Here is a 17,836-nt window from a genome sequence, read left to right on the forward strand (position 1 = left end):
CTGCCTGTTGACGCCACGCACTGAGGGTGTTCTTTCCTGCTGAGATTTAGGCCCCTCGTTTGTTAACTGGCGAGGTTGATTTCCACCTTTTCCAGGTGTGCCTCAGTTTTCTCTGCAGTTAGAAGGGGGAAGAGTTCCAGGATCCTAATATTTGACTGTCCCCAGAGTGCTTTTATGCTTGATTTTGAATGCATTCTGGGAGAGCAGTAGATGTGGCTTCCTACTCATTTTGTTTGACTTGACACTGAAATTAGTCAGCTGTCTCTGAGTACACCCAGTTAATGAAAAGGGGAGAAAGCCCAGAAGCTCACTAATTTGCCAGGAAGGCCAGTCTAGATTTGTGACAGGCAGTCGGCAACATGGAACGTGGACAAGTGAGTCAGATGCATCTTTAAGAGCATTCCAAAACTCCCTGCAAACGCCTGGCAAATTCTCACATTTCATCTGGTGTCGGTGTTTGGGATAAATGAGACCAAGATGCTTTCTTTTCTTTTTTTTTTAATAAATTTGTTTATTTTATTTATTTATTTTTGGCTGTGTTGGGTGTTCGTTGCTGCGTGCGGGCTTTCTCTAGTGGCAGAGAGCGGGGGCTACTCTTCATTGCAGTGCGCGGGCTTCTCATTGCAGTGGCTTCTCTCGTTGTGGAGCACGGGCTGTAGGCGCGTGGGCTTCCGTAGTTGCAGCACATGGGCTCAGTAGTTGTGGCACATGGACCCTAGAGCGTGTGGTCTTCAGTCGTTGTGGCACGTGGGCTCAGTAGTTGTGGCACGTGGGCTCAGTAGTTGTGGCTCACGGACTCTAGAGGGCAGGCTCAGTAGTTGTGGCACACGGGCTTAGTTGCTCTGCGGCATGTGGGATCTTCCCAGGCCAGGGCTTGAACCCGTGTCCTCTGCATTGGCAGGCGGATTCTCAACCGCTGCGCCCCCAGGGAAGCCCCCGGATGTTTTCTATAAAACCTTAAATCAATGAAGTTGCAGAAGCCAGTAGATCTTCAGCGTGCTGCTTCCCCCTTTTCGTCATTACATTTGGGGTAGAGCACTGGCCCCCCCACGAAGATGATGGGAAGTGGTTTGAGATCAGGTGAGCATTCTGTCCACCCTGGCGGGGGTGACCCCCAGGCCTGGGGTCCCTCGACCTTCACGCCTCACACAGAGCCATGGAGAGTCAGAGAGCAGACTGGCTCTTCAGAAGCGCAGAGGAGTGGGCTTCCCTGGTGGCGCAGCGGTTGAGAATCCGCCTGCCAATGCAGGGGACACGGGTTCGAGCCCTGGCCTGGGAAGATCCCACATGCCGCGGAGCAGCTAGGCCCCTGAGCCACAACTACTGAGCCTGCGCGTCTGGAGCCTGTGCTCCGTGACAAGAGAGGCCGCGATAGTGAGAGGCCCGCGCACCGCGATGAAGAGTGGCCCCCGCTCGCCGCAACTAGAGAAAGCCCTCGCACGGAAACGAAGACCCAACACAGCCAAAAATAAATAAATAAATTAATTAATTAATTAATTAAAAAAAAAAAAAGTGCAGAGGAATAAGCCACCATGCCCTCCTTCCGATGGCTGGAGGTAGCATCAGACCTCTCGTGTTTCTTGGCCTCAGTGGGTCCTGCTGAGTCTGAGCACGTTAGGAATTCTTGAATCCAGTCGGTGGCTCCACACCGACCTCAGCACCAGAGATGGGGGGCAGTTGGATGAGCTGGAGAACCAAGCCCTCGGAGAGTTATGGAACCCTTGTGAGTACCCGGACCTCGCTGAGGCAGGAGGTCGGGGGAATGCACGTGGGCTTTGGAGCCAGGAGGTCTGGATGGGGCTCCCACCTGCCACTCCCCAGCTGTGTGTTATCCTCCGAGCCACGCTCCTCATCCTGGAAACAGAAGTAATACTGTTTCCTCTCGGGGCTGCCCGGAGGCTGAGATGAGTGTCCGCACTTGGCGGGGGGCGAGTTACCGTCGGGGTTCCGTGGTGCGGATGCCGAGGGCCGACTGCACTTAGGAGTTCCTCTCCTTCCTCTTTCCCTACTGTAGCCACTTTTGTTGCAGAGGATTAAAGCTTTCCTGTCTTTTCCCTTTGCCCTCTTTTCCAGGGAGGACTTGGGCCAGGAGGAGAAAGCCAAGTTCGGAGAGTACTGCAGCAGTGAGAACGGCAAAGGCCGGGAGTGGTTTGCCCGGTACGTGAGCGCCCAGGTAAGAGGGGTGACGCCGGGCTGTGGTGTGGGGCAGGCCACCCGCTCTGGAGAAGGGAGATGAGGAAAACGATCCCACAGGCAAAAGCGTAAAGCTCGTCTAGAGATATTATAAAGTCTAATTAGAATAGTGGAAGATGCCCCACTAGAAAGGAGTGCTGGGCTGTCAACCTCATGAAATTCCAGAAAAGTTCGTTGTTTTAAAGACAAGCACGTGGGCTATGTCCACACATGTTTTTATTAAATAACCTACAATATTCCGTTTTTGTAAAGATAAAATATTCAAGAGAGTGACAGCCATGTATGTAAGCTCAGATAAACAGTAAGTTTTATCAACAGCCAGTAGGTCCTTTTTATTTTTTTCCTGTAAAGTGGATTAAGTTCTTCGTTTTTAAAGTATCTTTTGTCACAAATAATTTATTCTTCCGAGAAAAATTAGAAAATACAGATAAGCAAAAACAGAGAAACTGCCCATACATCACCCACCCAGGAAACAGCCAGCATTGTCATCTTGGGGTCCCGTCCCTCTGTACTTTCCCACACGTGGGTGAGTGTGCGAAGTTCCTGGTTTTAAAAATCTCACAAGGAGACGCAGGAAACACCCGAGTGATGGTCGGGGGAGCGGGGGGCAGCCCTCTGCTGGGTCCCGGTTTCTGGGGAGCAGGGCCTGTCCTGGGCTCGTGCCCCAGCTGTGTTTAGAGATGCTGGGCGGGGAGAGCACGCAGCCCCTCTGCGCTGGGTGCACCTCCGCCAGCGGCCGCCTGACGCGGCTGCGCTCTTCCCGGACAGCGCTGCAACTCCAAGTGCGTCTCGGAGGCCACCTTCTACCGCCTGGTGCAGTCCTTCGCGGTGGTCCTATTTGAGTAAGTGATGCTGCGCCTTAGCGCCTCCGCCCTGACCTCCGCCCTGACCTCCGTCCTCCCTCCCTCCCTCCCCACCTGGGAGACCCCAGTCGTGAGAATTTGCTCCCCCTCCCACCCCCCCGCGGCGGCAGTTGTGACCAGCATCTCACGGGGGGGAGTGAGCGGTCCCCACCTGCCAGCAGCGATCAGAGGACCGTCGCTCTGTTCCTGCGGATCCCGGGACAGGCTGTGATTGCACAGCGGCCCCGCCCGCCTGCAGCTGAGGTCTGGGCTTCTCTGGATGTCCTGTGGTGAAGCGCTCCAAACCGGGTCACCGCCCACTGATGGGACGGTTGGATGGCATCGCTGCCCTGAGTTCTCATGAGGCGCCACTGGGGCCTTTTATCACGGAGGACAGCGTGGCCTGGGGAGAAGGACCCCCCACCTCCGTGTGGCCGGGGGGGCCGGCCACCTGCCTTGAGGGGCTCCTCCTCCTGAGGCCCACGGCTCTAGGACTCCTGACCCTCTTGCTACATCCTGACGTGCATCAGAGCCGGACGCGCCCTCCGCAGTGTGATGCGGAGCGGCCGTGTCTGCCTGGGGGATCATGGGGGTGAGGGAAGTGCGTGGGACAGGGAGGGGAGCTCTGACCCTGATCTGACCTTCGGTTGAGCCCGCTTTCCCCCCTCACCTCAGTGTGGCCTCGGAGCAGGTCCTGGTCCCCTGGCTTAGGCCGTGGCCACTTCTCTGTGTCCCTTGTGTCCTTCCAGGCCTGAAAACCCCTCCTTTCCTGTTCCCCTTCTTCTCCCAACAGAAATGTAGCTGCTCTCTTGACCTTAATTCCCTGTCTCGGCGTCTCCCCACCTTTCTCTGTCCCCCATGAACACGGGGCATGTACTGGAGGAAAATGGCCAAAACAGAGGAGCCCCTGTTTTTCCTGCACTTGCTCAGAATGTCCCAAGTTCAGGGTGTGCTCCCCAGGGGTAGGGGGCGGGGATCTGGGTCTGGGAGCTAGTGTGGGTGGAGGGACGAGAGGCCCTCGCTGAGGTGGCCAAGGGCCCACGCTTGCTTCGGGAGCTTCGGTAAAGCAGCCCCAGGGGGTCGGGGGGGTCAGTGTGGCCTCCTGCCCTGAAGACTCTTTGACCTCCAGACGTTTGCATCCATATTGTTCAGGAACCTGTATTTTGTGTAGACGGTGCCTGTCCACGTGGTAACGTGCTTACCTAATTCTCAATTTTTCTTCCAGTTTTTCCTTAAATAAGCAAACTGGTAGGCGGGGGGATAGTTAACCTCAAGTTCCAACCCTGCCAAAGCACAGAATCTTTTCATTACTTTGTCTGTGAGCGTATATTTTTTTATATGGTTGCCAAAAAAAAAAGAACTTACAGAAATTTAGTTTTTTAGATTATTTTTATGTTAAAAAGATAAACAAAAATGGCCCTCATCCCACCGTCTAGATAATTTCTGTTGGTTTTCTTTCTTTAAGTAACACTAGTCCAAGGTGAAAAACTAAACAGGAAAGGAAAGCACATGAGGGAACAGGATGGAGAGGCACGGAGGCCTAGGAGGGAAAGGAGATGTTCTTTCACACCCCGTTCTCTCACTTTCGGTCCATCGCTCAGTGATAACCACTCTTAATAATGCACATACCAGCAAATAGATCTTTTTTCTAAAAAGGCAGTACTGTGCATTTGCATTCAGTGCTGCATCTGTAACAGCTGTGAGGTGTCCTAATACATGAACGTACGAAGGTACCGTAATTAATTCGGCTCCTGCCCTGTTGATGGGCATTTAGCTGACTCCTCATTTTCTTCTCTAATTTACAGTGCCACGGTGGATAGCACTGTAGCTTTTGCCACTGTAACAGTACAAATTCTTAGTGGCAGACAGACCCTCTTTTTCAAGTGTTTCCCCCCTTTTTTGTTTGCTACATTGAATGGATCCATGTATATCTCATACTCTCAATGTAGTAAGTGTGATATAATATAGTAAGTATTAATATAATCCTTTCTATTTGTAGGACATCTTTTAGCATAGCAAAGGTTCTGGCGCGTAATACTTTAATTTGATTTTCAGCAAGTCGTGTAGGGTACGTAGGTATTCATGTTCCCGGTCATTCTCAGAGTGCCGTCCCTGGGCCAGGAGCCTCAGAACATCAGCTTCCCAAGGCAGTTTGTTAGAAATGCACATTCTCAGGCCCTGCCCCAGACCTGCTGACCCAGAGGCTCCGGGGTGGGCCCAGCAATCCACATCTTCATGCGCCCCCACCCCCGTCCCCCCTGCCAGGTGACTCAGCTGCTGACCACATCTGGGGGGTATCATCTAAGTCACTGCTCATTCCTGAGAAGTAGGGGTTGGAGGGGGCCAGTGGTTTAAGCCTGAGACCTGAGGCCCGACCTCCAGTTCTGGGTCTGCTCCTTGGGGTGGGGCCCTGGCTATTCCACCTTGAAAGTGAAAGAGGCCAGGCGGATGGATGGTGAGCGCCTTAGTGCCCCAAATCAGACCCGCTCCCAGGCCAGGTGCCTGGACCCAGGGGAGTTCTTTCTGTGGCTTCTCCTCTGGCGTGTCTGGGGAGTGAGGTACTAGTTTAGAGGTGTCTGTGAAGCATGCTAGTCTTGTCTCAGGAACGTGCAGAGAGAATCCGGTGGAAGGATCCGTTAGCCAGTCACCCCTCTTTCCATTTCAGGTGTCACCAGATGGACGACTTCGGGCCTGCAAAGAACCTCATGACCATGTGCTTCACCTACTATCACATCGGTGAGACCCGGGGTGCCGCTTACGTGGAAGGCAGACCTGTCACCTTCCAACGCCACGTCAAGTGGGGATGTCTTAAGGCAAAGCTGTGAGGCATCCAGAAAACAAAGGGAGCTGATATTAGGGCGGGAACAAGGAGGAGGGAGACCCCTAGAACGGGAGGAGAAGAACGGTCCCCAGCGTGGGTCAGGAGGCTGACGGTCCTGGCTGGGAGGACACGAGAAAGTAGACACACGGGCAGGACATTTCAGGGTAGACGCAGGACTCGTCTCATGTTCTGGCCAGATGTGACACAGGGCCAGCTGTGGACGGGGGTGCGGTGGAGCAGCCTGGGGTCTGGGGCAGAGCGCGGGTCGAGCTCTTCGGGCTCGTGGCCCTGGGGCCTCCTGGTGCATCGCAGCTGGGGGCAGCTGGGGGGCTCCCCGTGTTAAGCTCCCTGGGCTGTGACCACTGGCACTCGTTCAGGCCGCCGTGAGGAGAGGGTTGCTGAGGGCTTGCCTGCGGGCTGGAGCTGGGTCAGGGCAGCGCAGGCACCAGTGGGTTGGCTCTTGTGGTGCCTCCCCTACCTCTGCAGCTCAGCTTCATCCTCTCCCCACCTCAGCAGCCCACCCTCTCCCTGCTGCTCTGTGCTGTTGCAGCAGCTGCTCTGACTGCCTTAGTGTGGAGCCCTTTGATCTGGGGCGGGACACCTCGGCCCATGAGGTGCCTGGGCCTCGGTCCGGTCCGTGCACAGCCTTAGGAAGGGACATACCTCTTTTTCCCTCGCTGCCCTTCTCTCACCGTCTCCCACGTCCAATGGCCTCCCTGTTTCAGGACCAGCCCAGGTGCCAGCCAGGCCGTCTGGAGTCCGCACGCCCCCTCCTTCCACAAGGAGAGACTCTTGTGTCTTCCTCCATCACTTTGTACATTACACTCTCCCTGTGTGCGCTGCTCACCTGCCCTCTGGACTTGGTGCTTCTTTGGAGCTGGATCCCTGCCTGTTTCCTCTGCAGCCCCTGGTGGCACCTGGCTGACTTGTACACACTAGGTGCTCAGCGACCACCCAAGAGGGCAGGGGCCCCGGCTCTCCGTGTGCTCACGGGCCTCCTGAGCCTCTTGCTTCCCACCGCCGCCATGTCTGGCGATGGCGGAGGGAGGTGGCCCCGGCCTCCGTGGTTCCAGTTGGCTCTCATCCCTGCTCTCTCTCCCTCCCTCCAGGTAAACCACACCTGCTCCCCTCCGAGTTCAAGGAGAAGCCGGCCGGGAGCATCGACTCCTACTTGAAATCGGCCAATAGCTGGTTAGCGGAGAAGAAGGACATCGCCGAGCGGCTGCTGAAGAACACGTCGGCCAAGACGGAGAACGTCAAGGGCTTCTTCGGGCTGGAGACCAAGCCCAAGGGGCCCCTGGCCAGGAGAAGCGAGTGAGTGTCGCCTGCGTGCATCCCTCCCCGACCGTGGGTGTGACAAGGAGGCCACACTGGCCCGGTGACGGGAGTATCTCTGCGCCCTCGGCCGTCACTGGGGCCTGAGAGCTGCTCCCGGGGGCAGCTGCCTCCCCACCCTCCAGTTTTCTGGGGCTTCCAAACGCTGTTCCGTTTGCTGACATGCTGACATGCTGGCATGCTCCCCATGGGCCCGTGTTTCTAGGACCGGAGAGGAGCATGTGGAAATTGTCGGTAGGCAGGAGGGGAGTTACACCCGCCTCCCCGCACCCCGCCTCCCGCTGCCGTGAGAGAAACCGTGTTTCCCAGGGCAGCGGTGTTCCCATAGCCGCTCGGGGACCCGCGGGGGCGGGGGCGCTTCAGAACAGTGCAGGAACCGAGACTTCCACAAAGCAGGGGCACCCTGTGGTCCCCGCCGTCCCCTCCGACAGCTCGGTTACAGCCAGGCCACTTGGCTTTATTCCTCCTTTGGTCTGGACAGTCTTGGATGCAGAGAAAACGGCACAAAGAAGCCTGAACAACGCATCTCAGTTCTAAAAGACTGGCAGGCGGTACATGTGGCGTTGATTTCATAAGCACGTTTTCAGAGGAGACCACCTTCGATTTACACATTGGTTATGAGGCATCGTCCCGTTTCAGCAACGTAACAGGGTTCTTGGGGTCGTTTTGTCACTGCTATGGTTTCTCTCCCCAAGGGAGAAAGAGGGCAAGCCCCAGGAGAAGCCGCGGAAGACGGGTGAGTGCCTACCCGTGCTCGCGGGGCCGGGCGGTGCCACAGCAGCGCCACAGGGCCTTGGTCCAGCCCGCGGTGAGCCGCAGGTCCCCGGATGCCTGGGGCTCCAGCTCCCCTGTAGCAGGGGACGCTGTCATACTGTGCTCTGCTCCGGTCTCTAACCACTTACTGAATTTCCACGGAAAACCCGCCTCTCTGGGGATCAACTCCTCATCCCAGGGGAGTCAAGGAGAGTATCCCCAGGGGTGGGGGAGGTGTTCCCGGGACCCTCCCTGGGAAGGAGTCCTCAGGGTCAGGCCTGAGGGCCGCAGGGCAGGTGCCATGGAGTTTCCGCTGCATGTTTGTGTGACCTGTGGGACGATGCGGGGCCTGCCGGGAGGGTCGCTGGAGTCGGTGGGGGGGGGGTGTCTGCCTCGCTCAGTCTCCCTCCCCCTCCCGTAGTGACTGTGTGCAGCCCAGAGGAGGAGAAGAAGGGGGAGAAGATCTACCTGTACACACACCTGAAGCAGCAGCCCATCTGGTAAGGCCACCCTCAACCTGTGTCACCAGCACCCATGTCTCCATCAGAAGTGAAGGCCACTCACGCCCCCTGGGAGAGCCAAAGGAGAAAAGATGGGCGAGGAGGCAGGGAAATTGGAAACTCATACACAGCTGGTGGGATCACCCCATGCAGCAGCCACTGCGGAGAATGGTCGGGCAGCAGTTAAACAGTTTTAGCCCACGACCCTGGCAATTTTACTCCTGGGTAGATACTGGAAAGAGTTGAAAACAGGTACTCAAGCAAAAACCTGTGCATGTATGTTCATGACAGTGTTATTCGTAAGAGCCCGAAGGTGGATACACGAAATGTGGGCTGTCACTCAGCCATGTAAAGGAATGAGGCACCCACACCTGCCACGACGTGGGTGGACCTGGAAAACATTCTGCCACGTGACCCAGGCCAGACACAAAAGACCACGTAGTGTATGTACACAAAATGTCCAGGAGGCAAAGCCCTGGAGACAGAGCAGATTGGTGGTTGCCAGGGGCTGGGGGAAGCCGGGAGTGCGGTGATGAAAATGTCCCGGAAATGGATAGTAGCGATGGTTGCAGAATTCTGTCAATATACTAAAACCCACTGAATTGTGTACTTGAAAAGCGTGCATTTTACGGTATGTGACTTATATCCTAGTACAGCTGTTCTGTATATGTTGATAATGTACACACGTGACGGTCACGGTTGCAGTGGGAGACCAGTGGTCAGGGGACATCTCGCCCTCTGTCTTTCTCTGAGGACACTCTCGTCCCTCTGAAGCCTCTCCATCGGTGGCTTTTATTTCCTCACAAGTAGGCGGTGTACTAGCACCTGGAACCCGAAGGGTGTCCCACGTGCCCCTCCCGCGAGGATCACAGTGTAGCGGCGGTGGGAGAACTTGGTGCAGCAGAATGGGGCGTGTGAGGCACGCGGCCGGCCAGGGCTGGGCTGCAGCTGTCCCGAAGCCTCCGCGAGGAGGGCCCACCCTGAGGGACCAGCCTCGGGTGGAAGCAGGGAGAAGGAGCCCAGCAGCCCCGGCCCCACTGTCCGTGATTTAGCTCGGGGCCCTCTAGGCTCAGCTGCTGTCTTATCATGCGCAACAGGGCTCAGCCCCACTTTTCTGTACAGAGCCGGGTGGTAAGTATGTTAGGCTTTACAGGCAACCGCTGCACTCCACTGCTGTAGTGCCAGGGCCGCCGTGGGCAGGATGTAAGTGGAGGGCTGTGGCTGTGACCCCATAAAGCTTGATTTACACAGACAGAGAGCAGGCCGGACTTGGCCCGCGTGCCGTAGGTTTGCTGACCCTGATCCTTGGGAAGAATGCTTCTTCCTTGTGTGTCGCTCCAAATGTGTTTGCTCTCTGCACGTGGCCTGTCCCTGCCGGGGGTTCCCATTTATGTTACTAGACCCTGTTCTAGAGAAGCAGGTCTCCTCAAAGCCTCTGCTTCCTGTTGGGAGCCTCAGCCGGAGACAGAGAAGGGGAAATGGCCTTCGCCCACATCCTGCAGGTGGCGGCTTCCCCTTTGACCCGATGAGTCCAGGCTGAGTCCTGGGAGAGACGCACAGATGCCCTCAGGACACTTTGCCGGGTGTGGGAGGAGCCAGCTCCATTTAGGATAAAGGCACATGGGCCTTGTCTGTCTTGCAGGCACACGCTGAGGTTCTGGAACGCGGCCTTTTTCGACGCTGTCCACTGTGAGAGGAGAAAGCGGTCTCCCACCACCAGGTAGGAGCCAAGTCCGGGCCCGCTTTGCCTCAGGGAAGAGGACCAGGGCGAGGCTTTCTTGTCCCGTTTCTGAAGAGGAGAGCAGGAGGACGGAATGGCTGAGTCGATGCGTCTGTGTTTCTTCCTCAACCCCTTGCGGCCCCGGTGCCCTGCAAGCTGCCTGAAGGGTCCCGGGCGCACCGCTTCACGGGTGGGGGGCCCAGCTTGCATGAGCGCTTCCTGCCCCGGGGCTCCGGCATGACTCGGCCTGACCCTCCTAAGAAATGCAGACTCCCACTGAGTGAAACCAACAGGGCCCCGTCGGACCCACTCTGCTTGTCTCTGTGAGACTCCAGACTCCCGAGCTGAGACCACTGCAGCGGGACCCTGGGTGCTGGGCTCACGTCTGGGAAGGGCAGTCGCTACTGTCAACTTACTCCTCTGGGCTGCAGCTTCCCCGAGGGCAGTCTTGCCACTTTGGAAGACTCCCTTTGTAAACCGGTTCACAAAGCACTGGGCAGCGGCGAGGGCTGGGCGGGTGCTCAGCTCTCTCTGGCCACGGCGGCGAGCTAAGGCTGGTGCCTGCTGTGTGCAGCGGCGGGGCCGGCAAGGGGCAGCGGCCTCCCAGGCCTGGGTCACCTTGTTGGCCCCTCCAGTCATGGGACTTCGAGTCTCCTCGTTGATGAAATGAATCCCCGCCGCCTTTGACCCTGGGGAGACCCCTTAACCTTTCTCCTGGCAGGAGAGAGGGCAGGTGCCTGCTGGTAAGGCTTCAGTCCGCGAGCACTTGGGGGATCTTAAGTGAAATCTATTTTGGGGGGGGAAGTAAACCCTATCGGGATGACCTGCCTTGTACCCCACGGCGGCCTGCTGTGGCTGTGTGTCCCGGGAAGGCAGGGGAGCACGTGGAGAGGGAGCGATGCTGGAACGTTCCTAAGGATTCTAGAGAGAGAATTCTCTGCCCTTCTGGCAGTCGCAGATGCAGGAAGTGCCTGTAGGCGAGGGGGATCCTCGTGTTGCTTTGCTCTCGGACTCCTGGGCCACCGCCCCCTGGAACCCCATCTCCATATCCGTCTCCGCTGTGATAACCCTCCTTCCGCGCTTGCTCTCTTTTCCATCCACATATCTTGCATGACTTTGACGTGTTCCTCTGTTTACCTGTTTCTGCTGCCGCTCCAGAGGGGATGCTGGAGAGGAGGAGAAGAAGAGGTGTGTGTCCACGTGACTGTCCCTGGACCGTGCGGGCGCCCTTCCGGGGCCACTGGGTCGGAGGGGAGGGGGGTGTGACCAGACGTGGGTGTGACTCGCGGCCGGCGGGCCCAGCGCTGGGACAGGCTGGAGACAGACAGTGGGGAGCTCGCCGAGGATAGAGACCCCGAAATGGTCAGGAGACAGACACGGCCCCCAAGACCCCCATGAGGCCCGGTGCGCATCCCGAGAGGAGAGGGCAGTGAGGTCCAGCAGGTCAGCTCCGACCTTGAGTGAGTCCAGCCTCCATGGGCCACTCTGGCCCTCCGAGCGGACCCCGAAACCACACTCTTGGGTTCCCTCGTTGTGTGCTCGGTCATCGATCCGGGCTCAGGAGCCGCAGGTCGGGCCAGAGGACCTGTCCCTGCAGTCATGCCTGGGGGCCCGTGGGCTCTGGCAGACCCTCGCCCACTCTGACAGGTCTGGGGGTCCCGGAAGAAGGACAGCTGCTTCCTCCCCCCGGCCACTGTGTGATGTGAGGCCTGTGTGTGTGAGGGGGTCCCCTGAAGACAAAAGTCTAGAACAGGCTATTTCCTGCGAGCCCACGGTGGGGGTCTGACTTCAATTGTTTGAACTTGATATGTGTTCGATATCTTGGTAAGATATTTTTAGAGTGAAAGGCCTGCCTATTCAAAATATAGTTTCTGATTCAGTGCTTTTTTTAAATTTGGTGGAAATTTCCCAAAGCATGCTTCCTTTAATCAGTGATGTATTTTTAGTGCTTATTGTTTTATGAGAAATCTTGTTTTTTTTAATGCAGCCTTATTATGGCTTTAAAAGGAGCATTTAGGCATGGCAGCTACCTCCATTCCTAAAAAGCCCCCAAGTTCCCACAGACTCTCTGGGGGGCGGGGGCGTGTGTGTAATTAACCAGCCTTCCTGGAGCAAGCCTTCCCAGCACCACAGCCGAGGCCCGACAGGGCTGGAGCTCCGTGACCTCTGAGCCCCACGAGGGGAAGTGAGCCTCTGGGCCTCACGGACCTCCTCACCCAGAGCAGATGTGGTCTGGCCACGCACATCCCAGGTCTGACCCCCAGGACACCCCGAGATTGGGGGCCGGGGGTTGGCTCTGGGTCCTTGGGCAACCTTGTGCCTCCAGCATGATTCCTCTTTGGCAGACTCTGCCGACAGCAGCATCAGCACCCTCTCTGTTCTCAGAGGCGGAAATGTCCCCGTTTCAGGAGGCTTCCTGTTCTGTAAGCTGCTGGACACATGCGAATTCCCACTGTGGCACTTTAGACGCACGATCTGCCCTCTTGTGGTATTAGACCCCGACCAGTATTGGGTGTTGAACTCAATTCTAAGGAATTGATTTGTCGGTAGGCATCCCCTGATCCCAAATGACCTTCTACCTGTCTCTCCAGAGATCAGATAAAATGTCCCAACTCTAGTCCTCGGCACAGCGAAAAGACCCACCTCCTCACCTCGGTCAGGGCTGCTGTGCTGCACGACTGCAACGGAGCCACTTCCACGTGGTCTGGGGTTGTGCAGTGCACAACCTGCGCAACTGTACCCAGCGAGCCTGGTGGTGGTGTGGGAGTTTATGTGCCTGGACAGTTCTGAGGGTGACCACTCAGGGAAAGAGGTTGGGAAGGAACATGGCATGGGATTAGCATAGTGCCTGGAAGCACATTCCAGGTATCTTCGTGGGTGTCCTGTCAGCAGGAGGAGACTGGGAGACTGACAGTGCCGCCTCTGTTGCGCCCTGGTGTCCCGTGGCTCCCGCTCAGCCGCAGCGGCACCAGTAGCCGCCCTGGGCTGGGAGGGGGGAGAGGAGTTAAGAGTCGATGTTCTCGGTTCTGTTCCTCTTCTTTCAGCTTCTCCATCGCCCTGACCCCTCACCCCCTCATGCTGCCTCTTCTCTCCCTTTTCTTCTGTCTTCTTCCTCTCAGCCCTGTTTCAGTCAGACTCCTTGTCCGGAGTGTAATTTTTAAGGGGAAATAGGCATCTGCCCACTTCTCAGGTGGCCACGCGCTCCCGTGCCCTGGGGGGTGGAGGTGGAGTGGTGCAGTGGCTTACGGTCCTGGGCCACTGGGGACAAGGGTGCTCGGCCATAAGGGGAGGGGCTGACGCCCCGCAGGATCGGGCGGAGTTGGCTGTCACTCAGGGACACCGAGCTCAAAAAGAGCTCAAAAGAGCACCTTCCCTGCCCGAACCCTGAGCGCTGCGCTCCTTCACGGGGAGCACGGGGAGCCCCGCGGGCCGTGGTCCCTCCTCGTTGGGTTTCCCAGCTTTGCTTAGAGGCTCTGTGCCGTCTTCACCGCGCTCACGGGCTGTCCCCGCGCCCTACGAGGCAGCCTGGCAGCAGAATGAGCGGCAGAGGCGGGCCGGCCTGGCGGGCAGCGTGTGGTCAGAGGCCGCAGACCTCCGCCCGAGGGCCGAGGGCCTGCACACAGCGCGGGGCCCAGGGCCTCCTCGCCGGGCTCCTGACCCCTGCTCCGCCGGCTTCTCGGCACGCCTCCCCGCCGGTGACCCGGGCCTCGGCCTCCGCTGTCCCTGAGCCGTAGAGAAGGGTGTGTGGGCAGCGTTCTCGTCTCCTGGAGAATGCTCCGGGCAGCCGCTAAGCGCACACTGTCTCTGGGTCCTGAGCCTTGTCTCCGCCAGGAGAAGGTGACGAGTGTGGGTCTCGGGCCCCCAGGCAGAGGGGCAGCCTTCGGGCAGGCTTCCTAGGAGCAGCGCCAGCAGCTCTTCGGCAGAGGTGTCCCCTCTGCGTCAGGGAGGCCGGCACCTGTGGGTCAGAGCAGGAGAGGGCCGAGCGGCGGGGGTGTGGGCTCTGAAGCCCCTCCACTGCCCCTCCTGTGCTTGCAGGGAGAGGTGGTGCCACATGACCCAGGAGGAGCGGGACGACAGCCTGCGGTTCAACGAGAACATCACCTTCGGGCAGCTGGGGTGAGCGCCAGGGCCGGCCTGCCGCGCCCCCGTGACCCGGACAGGGCCCACGCCCACCCCGGGTCACCCAGGAGATGAGCAAGCAGGGCGGTGTGAGGAGGGGCAGCCCGGTGAGACGCTCCTACCCGGGGGCTCTGCTGGGAGAGCGCCATCCTTATGATATCACACGTCCCTGACTCAGTGTCACTACCACTGTGCGTTCTTAAACGGCTCAGAACGCACAATTCACTCCATTTGGCCTTGACTCCGGTTCCCAATTAGTCCGCCCCCTAACACGGTTTCATGGTGAGCAAGGCTGGCCGATGAGGCGACTTGGTTTTACATCTTTCTGTCAATTCCCCGGCCTGATGGGCTGCATGTCGGGCCCCGGCTCCCTTCCCCTCGGGAGGCAGGAGGGGTGCCAGCTCACGGCCGTGTCCCCCGCCCCCCCCAGCACATTCACGCACAACATGCTGGCGTTCGGGCTGAACAAGAAGCTGTGCAACGACTTTCTGAAGAAGCAGGCGGTGATCGGCAACCTGGACGAGGGTAAGTGGCGGCAGGACCGGGGTTTCAGGAGCAAGTGCGCTGTGTGCCGGGATCCCCACCCCGCTCAGAGGATTGTCCCTGCTGTAGTTACAAATGGGACGTTAAACGTGCCTGTCTGCCTGCGTGCGTGGGACACTTTTCCTTCCATTTGGAGACACAGTCCTGCTCGGTAGGGCTTGCCCGGGTTGGGCAGGATGGTGCGGGGCCCACCAGGTCAGTGCTTACAGACAGGGACCAGGAAAAGATATAACTTGGTGCTCAGACTCTGACCTTGAAAATGGGCAGACTCTGGCCCTGAGTTGCCCCTCCTTCTAAATGGCCGCCACATGGCCTGCCTTCATTCCTTGAATGACACTGCTGCTGGAGGTCTTGGGGGAGCGGCGGGGGTCTTGAGGTCTTTCCGGAATCTCTGACTTCCGTAACGGAAGGGGACACGTTGCTGATGTCAGCTTCCCTAATCGACAGCTGGCCTTTACGCGTCATCCCACGTGCTACAGAATGCTTCCTCCTTGTCCCCTGAAAAGTCTTCCACTTAGACATAGATTTGTACAGATTAATATTGTTTAACAATAAAACTCCATCCTGGACCAGGTTAAAGAGGGCCAAGGACAGGTGGCCTCAGGAGGTGCCCATGGACAATCTCAAAGTGCTGTCACGAGCCCCACCACTCATCACAGGGCAAGAACATTGCCCCCTCCACCCCGTGACCCCTGCGTGGCCTCCAGGACCCACTCCTGGCTCCCATTTTAGGGTCCATCCGCCCCCACCAGGCTTCCTGGGGGCCTGCGGGGCTGCCCTCTGGAGCGTCATTTCCATGGGAAGATGCATCCTGGTTCCAAGGAGCCCACTGCCAGGCCGAGGGCGCACCTTCAGAAGCCCACACTCACCACGCCCGGGAGGGCCTGCTTCGTTACCACCCCGAATGAGAAGGACCTGCCTGTCCGTGTCGCCGTCTCTCTCACGAGGAATAACGTTGTCTTCTCTTGCAGAGCAGTACAAGCTGCTGAGCGACCACATCGAGCAGATGACCACCGAGTAGGCCTCGGGAGGTGGCCCGAGGCTCCCCCAGGAGGACCGTGGGTGCGCGCCTCCTTCCCGGGCCCACGGCTGGCTGTCACCCCCCCCCCCGCCCCCGCATGACATTGGCAGCACCAGAGCCGCCCCACACCGCCCTAGAACTAGCGGTTGGAAGAATCTGGTTTCCTGTTTTCCCTGCCTCCCCTCTGCCTGTGTCTGCTCCCCCATCTGCGTGCCAAAGTGTCCCTGGGATTACACAGCTAACACCGAGGTGACTGTCCATATCCCCGAGTGGCAGGCCTGCGGCGTGGGACCGAGGGGGCGCAGGAGGGAGGATGCTGGGTCCAGGATGGGCACGGCGTCCATCGTAGCCTCCTGCGGGAGAGGCTGGGGCGCACCTGGGAGGGTAGGGAAGGGCAGCTGTGGGGTGGCACACGCCAGTGACACAGGGCAGTCAGGAGTGATGATCGGGGGGCCCCCCTGCAGGGTGGGATTGGGTTCCTCCCACAGTGGGGTTCCTGCTGAGCGGGGGCCAAGCAGAGGGGGCGGGGGCCTCTGAGTGTCAGTCCACGGCTGGTGCTGGCTCTTTCCCGGGTCCCCTCTCCGTGCAGCAGGGACTGGAGTCCCACGAAGCTCCAGGAGGAGAGGGACACCCCCTATTCCAGGACGGGAGAGAGATCGGGGCAGAGGACGTGCTTTCCCGGCTGCAGAAGGCCCGGCCACAGTTGGGTGTGGGCGCCGGGAGACGGCACGGCTCCGAGTGGCTGTGTTGGACCCACATAGCACTCAGGTGTCTGTGTCAGGCCGTCTGAGATGTTCCCGCTCAGCCGGCAGCTTGCTTCTGGAGTGGAGAAGCTTCCGCCCCTTGCTCCCTGGGAGTAGCTTGGGGCCATCAGTCCCGTGACGAAGCACAGACAAGAGAAGCTTCTTCAGCAGCTTCAAGACAACCGCCCTTTCTGAAAGCAAACAGTGCGGCTCTTTATTTCAAAAAAGACAAAAGAATCTGTGTCAGCGTTAACAGGCACCGTGGCAGAGGCCGCTCCTGGCGGTGACTGTGTGAGGCTGGGTAGCGGGGGCTTCGGAGGGTCGGGCCCTCCACCCCGGCCGCCTGGAGAAGCCTGTACCTTCCGCCACCCGAGCCCTTGGACCACTTTCCTGCGGACTCTGCAGACACCCCCTCGCCGTCTCAGGTGCCGGGAGCCGGGGCTCTTCCCCCCAGGTTTGTACCAGGCACAGCTGACCAGCCCGAGGGACTGCAGTCTGGCCAGCAGGCCTCCAGCATGCCAGCTTCCCTGGTGAGCCCGGTTCCCCCGCCCCAGCCCCAGCTCTTGGGCACTGACCTTGACGAGGCCAGCGGGGTTCTGTCCTTCCTGCCTTGGTCCTTCGTCCCGTGTCCCCGCTCCACCTCCTCCAGCATGACAGACACACGCCTGATACCCAGCCCTCCAGCCCTCCACGGTTCCCCTCGTGGGGGATGCCTCCCTGGAATGTTCCAGAGCAGAGCGTGCATTGGTTGAGCCGAGGAACGCACACCTGGGTGATCGTAAGAGAGGTGACGGGGAACACGGCAGGACCCGAGTGCGCCGGTGTGGGCTGCTCCTCCGGGAGACCTGGGGGGCTGGGGCTTCAGAAACCCTGCTGTTTTCACAATGGTGTGTGTGCGTGCGCGTGTGTGCGCGTGTGTGTGTGTGGTGGCAGCCTCTCTGGCCATGTCACTAAACAAAGCACAGCTGTGCCGCCAGTTTGCCTGTCCTGTGCGGGGCGGGTCACACAGGCTGGAGCGCCTCCACCCGATGCTGGGCCCAGTGATAGGACGAGTCTCTACCGACCGCGTTTCAGAGAAATAACATCCAGCTAACGGGTGTGTGGGCCCCTCCTCCAGTGCCTCCTGAAGATAACGCAGCCCCTCCTGAGACGTTCAACCACGACCCCTGGGTGCGCTGTGCTCCCCCCACCCCCACAAGAGCAGGGCCACGTGCCCTCGCAGGGCTCTCCCCCCGCGGCTGCGTGT

At 58.7% G+C, this 17,836-nt stretch overlaps 1 protein-coding gene across 2 annotated transcripts in view; it reads left to right on the forward strand.

The window, feature by feature from the left end:
* Positions 1 to 16,722, forward strand: part of KIAA0513 (KIAA0513 ortholog) — a 57,338-nt gene extending 40,616 nt beyond the window's left edge. For both annotated transcript variants that reach the window (XM_059904300.1, XM_059904299.1), the window contains 10 exons: positions 2,074 to 2,173; positions 2,962 to 3,035; positions 5,701 to 5,771; positions 6,966 to 7,170; positions 7,887 to 7,927; positions 8,366 to 8,444; positions 10,087 to 10,164; positions 14,200 to 14,280; positions 14,714 to 14,808; positions 15,798 to 16,722. In XM_059904300.1, the coding sequence (XP_059760283.1) occupies positions 2,074 to 2,173; positions 2,962 to 3,035; positions 5,701 to 5,771; positions 6,966 to 7,170; positions 7,887 to 7,927; positions 8,366 to 8,444; positions 10,087 to 10,164; positions 14,200 to 14,280; positions 14,714 to 14,808; positions 15,798 to 15,847 (874 nt within the window). In that variant the 3' untranslated portion in view covers positions 15,848 to 16,722. The remainder of the gene's footprint in view (positions 1 to 2,073; positions 2,174 to 2,961; positions 3,036 to 5,700; positions 5,772 to 6,965; positions 7,171 to 7,886; positions 7,928 to 8,365; positions 8,445 to 10,086; positions 10,165 to 14,199; positions 14,281 to 14,713; positions 14,809 to 15,797) is intronic.
* Positions 16,723 to 17,836: the final 1,114 nt, after the last annotated feature.

The sequence above is a fragment of the Balaenoptera ricei genome, chromosome 19, assembly GCF_028023285.1.
Source record: "Balaenoptera ricei isolate mBalRic1 chromosome 19, mBalRic1.hap2, whole genome shotgun sequence".
NCBI classification, from domain to species: Eukaryota; Metazoa; Chordata; class Mammalia; order Artiodactyla; family Balaenopteridae; genus Balaenoptera; species Balaenoptera ricei.